Source organism: Octopus bimaculoides, chromosome 18 (assembly GCF_046866305.1).
Source record: "Octopus bimaculoides isolate indiv1 chromosome 18, ASM4686630v1, whole genome shotgun sequence".
NCBI lineage: Eukaryota > Metazoa > Mollusca > Cephalopoda > Octopoda > Octopodidae > Octopus > Octopus bimaculoides.
In genome coordinates, this window is record NC_142945.1 from 31,788,358 (window position 1) to 31,796,597 (window position 8,240).

General features: G+C 38.0%; 1 protein-coding gene across 1 annotated transcript; it reads left to right on the forward strand.

Annotated features, from left to right (window-relative positions):
- The first annotated feature begins 7,419 nt into the window (after window positions 1-7,419).
- LOC106882553 (uncharacterized) lies at window positions 7,420-7,890 on the forward strand. Its single transcript, XM_014933270.1, has one exon. The coding sequence runs from the start codon at window positions 7,420-7,422 to the stop codon at window positions 7,888-7,890; it is 471 nt and encodes a 156-aa protein (XP_014788756.1).
- The last annotated feature ends 350 nt before the right edge of the window (window positions 7,891-8,240 follow it).

An 8,240-nucleotide genomic window follows, 5' to 3' on the forward strand; every position in this document is an offset into this window, starting at 1 on the left:
TTTTCAATCCTATTACATATATATTATTTTAATTTTACCTATGCAGGCTTTCTTGACAAGTTTTTAAAATTAAGCCTAGAAGAGTTGTTTCCCTTGAACGATTAAAACTTGATGAATTTTTTTTTCCTCGATGAGTGTTTACTCCTGTATTAAACAAGCTGTAAGAAAGCATTTAACTTCCAAAATTTGATGAAATGCAACATAGTGTTCCATACCAGTGTCATTTAACAAACATGTATGTATGTATGTATGTATGTATGTATGTATGTATGTGTGTGTGTATGTGTGTGTGTGTGTGTGTATGTATGTATGTTTGTATGTATGTATGTATGTATGTATGCCATTATTCAGTATATTTCAAGATTTCTCGCCAATAGAGAATGAACCGTTTTCTAACCAAGATCAAAGGTTCGTTTATTGGAATTGGAATTTCAACATCAACAACAGGATATTTTTGTATGTATGTATGTATGTATGCATATATGTATGTATGTGCAGGTTTGTATGCTTTATGTATGTATTCTCATGCATAGAGTTACATATCTACACATGCTCATATATATTTAAATGATAAACTTCTGGAAAGTTTTACAGATTTTTTCAGTTCTAATGATGGATTGGATCTGTAACTTTCAAATTAGCTTTTTCCTTTCTGGTTTTGAGAAGCCTAATTTCTCAGGATGGTATTTAGGCAGTGTGTTACATATCCCAGGGCCCCAGTAATTACAGGTATAAACCTGAACTTGTAATCTGGATAGAGTAACTGTAGATTTCTTAATAGTTCAGCATAGGTGTTCTCTTTTACACTGATCTTCGGCTTTATGTATGTATGTATGTATGTATGTATGTATGTATGTATGTATGTATGTATGTATGTATGTATGCATGTATGCATGTGTGCATGCATAACTTTAAACTGCATCTGCTAGTAGGGCTCTGTTTCAGAAATTCCAGGAGTATGGAGTCAGCCCTTAGCAACTATTATTTCCAGGTGTACCCTAAACCTGAGGGTGGACCTGGTGCACAGTCACCCACCCCACCCTAAACTAACCATTCCTAATTTTTTTTTCACTGGATTCCTATGTTTTCAATTATGAAGATTTTTTTTCAATCTACATAGAAAAATATGGAGGTTAAGAATATGGGAGAAAAAAATTTAATTTCAAATTTTTTATGGAAAACTCCAAAATTGATCCACTCCCCATCCTGCTGTCTAAAAGTGAAAAAAACCCCAGCTGTTTTGTCCATTTCCACATGTATAGATTTATAGTGAATCAAAGAATAAAAAATTTAGAATGGTACAACAATGCACTATAGAACAAAAAATGGACTATATACCTGTTGTATTTTGGTTATCTATATCCAATGATATTTCGGAATTACAATTCCATCTTCAGATCTTCTTAGCTGACTCCAGTGCATTGTTGTACCATTCTAAATTTTTTATTCTTTATAAACAATACACAATGCTTCAAGCGAACTACAATACTCTCTTATAGTGAATCAGGAAAAGGACCATGGCATGTGAAACCCTCACCACGAAACTTTGATATACTAAAAATGACAGCTAAATGTCTGGAGAAATTTTGTGATTATCTGTGCGCATGCGTGCAACAATTTCTACAGCTTATCCAAATGAACAGAGAAAGAAGTACACAGAAATATATTTTACATACCTGTCATATACATCAATTTCGTTTTTTCGCTTTAAAGGTAAACGATTCTGATAGAAGCAATTACCTTGCTGTCAATTCATTGGATTAATTCCAACAAAATACAAGTTTAGTCACTGGCTCAGCACCTATGTTTGTGTCCTTCATTCCAAAGTAATAAAAACCTTAACATACTTCCAGAATAGGACTTCATCCATGTGTATCCACGTGTATATATGTGCATGTGTGTATGAAGAAATAAATTAAAAAAAAAAAGTTAAAAATTAAAAATTTGAAGGGGTGGAGGGAATAAAAAATTTTGAAAATGTGTTTTTTTTTTTGCATATTCGAAATCTCTGTCATTAAAAACATAGGAATCTGATGAAAAAAAATCAGAAAGGTAAGTTTGTGGGAGGGGGCGACTGTGCACTAGGTCTGCCAACCTGAGTAGGAACACTTGTCAGGGTTTCAGCTATGGGTTAATTATCAAGTCCACCGGGAGTGAGGGGCCATAGCTGTTGTCACAGCTTCTAGGAGAGAGACAATCTGATGTAAAACCTGCTGTTTCACTTATTACTGGTCATCACTTTGGCTTGTCTCTAGGTACTAAATACGGAGACTCTAAGAGTGATACTCATGTTGTACAAGTATTTATCACAAAAACCCAGTGACACACAGATGTCTCTTTATGGTGATCTCATTTGTTATTCAATCTACTGAAATCTTATGGTGATGAAGAGTGGCTACATGCACTGATCTAACCAGTGTGGAATAGTCATCTGAAGGTCATAAGTGCTGTTGACAATGAGGAAGCACAAAAAACAGCAATCAACAGGGAAGATGGAGCAATGACCATGTTATTATTTAGACTTATTTCTAGATTTCTTGCCAATGAAGAAAGTGTCTGTTTCTAGTCTAGATTCAAGGCTTCTTCATTAGAATTTCAACATCAGCAGGTGTGTATTTGTGCAAGTATTTGGAGTCAGTGCATGTACAGATCTGTATGTTTTTTCAAAACAATAGCCTGGATCTCATCAAACCTCCAATCAAGAAGCCGGAATGTCGGTGTGAGTACTGATACTGCAAATACATTGTGGTCGACTGTTTTATTGAATGCAATAAGTTCTGAAGTCCATATTTTTTTCATCCAGCTGTTATATTCTTTAGTGACACATTCTTTGTTACAGGCACCATCATAAGTTATATTTTCATCCTAGGTACTTGTAACATTCCTCATCAGATATAGGAGAAACGATTAGATAATTGATGGAGATGCTGCTAATCTGGTTGACAGTTTCCATCATTTCACAACCATATAGGAACATTTATCCTTACCAAACTCCAACCCTATATCCTTTGAGAATGCTGTAACTGGGTCAAGGCTCTTTTTCATATCATGCATATTCCTGACATACAGTTTCAAGTTATCTATGAAGAAGTAGTAAGTAATCTTGGTATTTCAGTCTCTGTGTGCCAATGAAATACCTTCCAGACTTAGTCAACATGAATGACTAGGTAATTAACTGAAAGTATTAACAGCATCACAGAGATACTCTCTTGGAATATACCTCTGCAATATCGTATTTTATCAGTAATAATACAATCATTCTTTGTATTTAACTTCAAGATGATGGCCCAGAATAAAGTCAGGTCAGTTGTGGATTTGATTATGCTATCCAGAACTTTAACATGTTCTGGATAGCATCCACAAGTAGGGAACAGTGTCAAAAGCTTTCTTACAAGCTAGTCACATTGAAATCAAGTTCCTCCTATGCCAGCACTTCTGACATTACAGTTTTGTTGATCAGTAATTGCTTGGCACATCCCTGAACTTTCTTCCCAGCTACTTGTTCAGCTGTGGATGATATTATTTTCACAATGGTCTTGGAGGTATAGATTTAAACAGGCTATATATATTTTAGGCATTGAATCCTGGCATGCAACTGGCTGTTAGTTCTTTGTCATGTGGATAGTTTTGTGTGTGGGGATCAGTTTTGTTTCTGCCAGAGCTAATCAGTGTGGTATGCTAATGTCCCCATTGAGAACTTGCTGTACATGTTGATAAGATATGATCAGTAGAAGGCCAAGTTGGGATCAGTATCCTACAATCAAGTCTCCTGGCACTTTTCCTTCACAAAATCTTTGAATTGCAGTTCCAAGAGTGTCATCATTGATACCGTCTATTTTGGGTGTAATGCAAGGACAATAGTTTCTTTGGGCTTTTTCCAACCACAAAGCATGCTGGTTAAACTTTTCATTGCTCCAGATTTTTCTAGAAGGATTCTATGTCTTCTTAGAAGGAAGTTCTATGATGTTTTTTGCTTGTCCTCTAATGTTTTTGTACATTACTGTCTGGTTAGGGTTAAATATTTTGTTGATTAATTTTCTTTAAGTTACTCTCCTCTGATGATGGAGTTTCTTTTAGCTCATGTTTGTGGGTGATCAGTTTGCAATCAACAGTTCTCTTTTCATTATCGCCAAACATTACTTTTATCTCCACTTTTTGTTGGTGAGTATGTATGTATGTATGTATGTATGTATGTATGTATGTATGTATGTATTCATGTATGTACGTATGTATCATCATCATCGTTTAACGTCTGCTTTCCATGCTGGCATGGGTTGGACGGTTTAACCAAGGACTGGTGAGCCAGATGGCTGCACCAGGCTCCAATCTGATCTAGCAGAGTTTCTACAGCTTGATGCCCTTCCTAATGCCAACCACTCCAAGAGTGTAGTGGGTGCTTTTACATACCACTGGCACGAGGGCCAGTCAGGTGGTACTCGCTAAGGTAATGCTCAAATGGTGTTTTTTATGTGCTACCTGCACAGGATCCAGTCCAGCGTCACTTGCAACAATCATGTTTAGAAGGTCCTCTTAGCGCTCCACTAGCATAGATGCCAGTTAAGCGGTGCTGTCATCGAATTTGATTTCGATTTCATTTGCCTCAACAGGTCTTCACAAGCAGAGTTTAGTATCCAATGAAGGAAAGGTATGCATAAGTGGGCTGGTTACACCCCTGGCAGAGGCCTCGGGTTATGGTCTCACTTGTCGGGCCTTCTCAAGCACAGCATATTTCCAAAGGTCTTGGTCACTAGTCATTACCTCAGTAATGCCTAATGTTCGAAGGTCGTGCTTCACCACCTCATCTCAGGTCTTCCTGGGTCTACCTCTTCCACAGGTTTCCTCAACCGCTAGGGTGTGACACTTTTTTCACATAGCTATCCTCATCCATTCTCACTACATGACCATACCAGCGCAGTTGTCTCTCTTGCACACCACAACTGATACTTCTTATGTCCAACTTTTCTCTCAAGGTACTTACACTCTGTTGAATATGCACACTGACATTACACATCCAACAGAGCATACTGGCTTCATTCTTTGCAGGCTTACACATGTCCTCAGCAGTCACGGCCCATGTTTCACTGCCATGTAGCATGGCTGTTCGTACACATGCATCATACAGTTTACCTTTTACTCTGAGTGAGAGACCCCTTGTCACCAGCAGAGGTAGGATGTATGTATGTATGTGTGTGTGTGTGTGTGTGTGTGTGTGTGTGTGTGTGTATGTGTGTGATTGTTCAGTTTAAAAGAGCCGGTTTCTAACCTAGATCCATGGCTCCTTCATTGGGATTTGTCTTCTTAGAAGGAAGTTCTATGATGTTTTTTGCTTGTCCTCTAATGTTTTTGTAAATTACTGTCTGGTTAGGGTTAAATATTTTGTTGATTAATTTTCTTTAATTTACTCTCCTCTGATGATGGAGTTTCTTTTAGCTCATGTTTGTGGGTGATCAGTTTGCAATCAACAGTTCTCTTTTCATTATCGCCAAACATTACTTTTATCTCCACTTTTTGTTGGTGAGTATGTATGTATGTATGTATGTATGTATGTATGTATGTATGTATGTATGTATGTATTCATGTATGTACGTATGTATCATCATCATCGTTTAACGTCTGCTTTCCATGCTGGCATGGGTTGGACGATTTGACCTGGCTGCACCAGGCTCCAATCTGATCTAGCAGAGTTTCTACAGCTTGATGCCCTTCCTAATGCCAACCCCTCCAAGAGTGTAGTGGGTGCTTTTACATACCACCAGCACAAGGGCCAGTCAGGGTATTTTTGTTTGTATGTATGTATGTTATCAATCAGTTTCATTTCTGTATTTCTTGTCCATAGAGAAAGAGCCAGACTCTAACATAGATTCAAAGCTCCTTCATTGGAACTTTTATCAACATCATCTAGGTATTTGTGCATATGTGTGTGTGTGCAGTATTTGGTGTTAGTGTATGCGCAGATTTGTATGTTTGTTTTATGGATGCGTTTTAGATGCATGCATATGTATTTATGTGCTAAATTTTTGGAAAGTTTTACATATCTTTACAGTTCCATTGATGGCTTGAATCTGTAGTCTTCTAATCAGCCTTTTTCTTTCAGGTTTTGAGAAGTATGTATGTATGTATGTATGTATGTATGTATGTATGTGTGCAGATTTGTATGTTTTGTTTTATGTATGTATTCTCATGCATAGAGTTACATATCTACACATGCTCATATATATTTAAATGATAAACGTCTGGAAAGTTTTACAGATTTTTATAGTTCCAGTGATGGATTGGATCTGTAGTTTTCAAATTAGCTTTCACTTTTCTAGTTTTGAAAAGCCTAGTTTCTCAAGATTGGTATTTAGGCAGTGTGTTACATATCCCAGGGCCCCAGTAATTACAGGTATAAACCTGAACTTGTAATCTGGAGAGAGTAACTGCAGATTTCTCAATAGTTCAGCATAGATGTTCTCTTCTTCACTGATCTTCAGCTTTATGTTAACATTCACTGGGCAGCTAATTTCAATAGCTGTACAGATACTCTTCTCTATCCCAAATCATTATATCAGGTCTGTTGTGCTTACATTTTATGATGTGGGTGATATCTTCAGTGTCAACTCCACAAAGTCTGCATTGCTTGTCACATTTTACTGCTTTTCCCTTTTGTTCATCAGGTATTTAGTTGATATTTCTTGTTCCTGGATTGCAAATGCATATCCTTCAAAGCAGGAAGTAGTAATCAAGCTATTGGTCCATAATAGACTGCTTTGATGATCAATATTACTATCATCTCGGAGCTTTCTACTAACATATCCATGCATAGTCTTCTGCTGATACAAACTCATTCTTTCATCTGATGATATGTTGCGGTAGAGTCATGTGACTTCTTTGGGCATGTATTCTTAGTTATCATACAAGGAATGCTGCTCAAGGAGCTGCTTTCCAAGTCTTATGATGTTATCGGCCTCATGTATGCAAACTTGGTCAAGAGATGAACTTCAACACTTGATGGTTAAAAGATGTTGCTGAAGAGATATAATACAACATTCAAAGGCATTTTGGATTGATATTAAGCCTCTGCTGCCTTGTTTTCATTTGAGGTAGAAGCGGTCTACTTCGCTGTTTATGTGGAAATTATGTGTGCTTGTTAGTATTTTTGGGGTTTTCACATCAATGACTCGGATCTCATCAAGCATCCAATCAAGTCGCAGTAGGAGCCGGTCTCATTCACACTCGACTGATTCTTTTCCCTCTAGTGCCGGACTTTGTTGGTACCATACCAGGTATCAACACAAGGCCCGCAAATGCATTCAGCCTTGTTCTTTTCAATTGTCAAAAAACAACCTGCGGAGGGTTTGAGCATGTCAAACACTTCTGACTAATTCTGATCAAATCGTGCATTTTTTTGTAAGGGACCATGTGTCTGGAAAAGCGTTTATGGTTGACACAGGTTCTAGTTGCTCTATTTGGCCTTTGAGTTTCGCTACAGACAAGCCAAAGTGTTCAGAGATCACCTTGCATGCGGTCAATTGGTCTCCCATTGCAACTTACAGTCAAGTTTCCTTACATATTGACATTAATCTTCATCGGGATTTTAGGTGGATTTTTGTCATATCTGATCTCCCACATCCTATTCTGGGTGCGGACTTTTTGAACAATTTTAACCTATTGGTCAGGCGACAGAGACTTGTCGATGGTTCTGTGTCTTTTTCTACACCTGCAAAGGCCACTACCAATGCTGTTCTCAGTCCTTCATTTTTTGTTGCCACTGCTGGTGATGCATTTCATTCACACTTAGCTTCTTTCCCAGAGCTGGTGGATCAGCGATACCAAACGGCAAAACCTACTCACTCGACCCTCCACTATATTACCACCACTGGGTCACCTGTCTTTTCATGCCTGCGGTGACTTGCTCAAGAAGGCTAAGTCCAAGTTTGAGCACATGCTCCAGCTTGGTCTTATTCATCCCTCCACCAGCCGCTGGGCATCTCCCCTTCATTTGGCACGGAAAGGAGATTATGATTTTCGCCCAGTGGTGGATTATAGGCATTTGAATACGGTCACTGTTCCTGATCGCTACCCTATAAGACATCTTCAGGATTTCTCCTCTAATTTGCATGGTTATACCATTTTTTCTAAGGTCAACCTCGTTCGTGCCTATCACCAAATACCAGTCAATCCTGAGGATGTACCAAAAACTGCTATCACTACTCCTTTTGGCAGCTTCGAATTCCTTTTTATGAGTTTCGGTTTGTGGA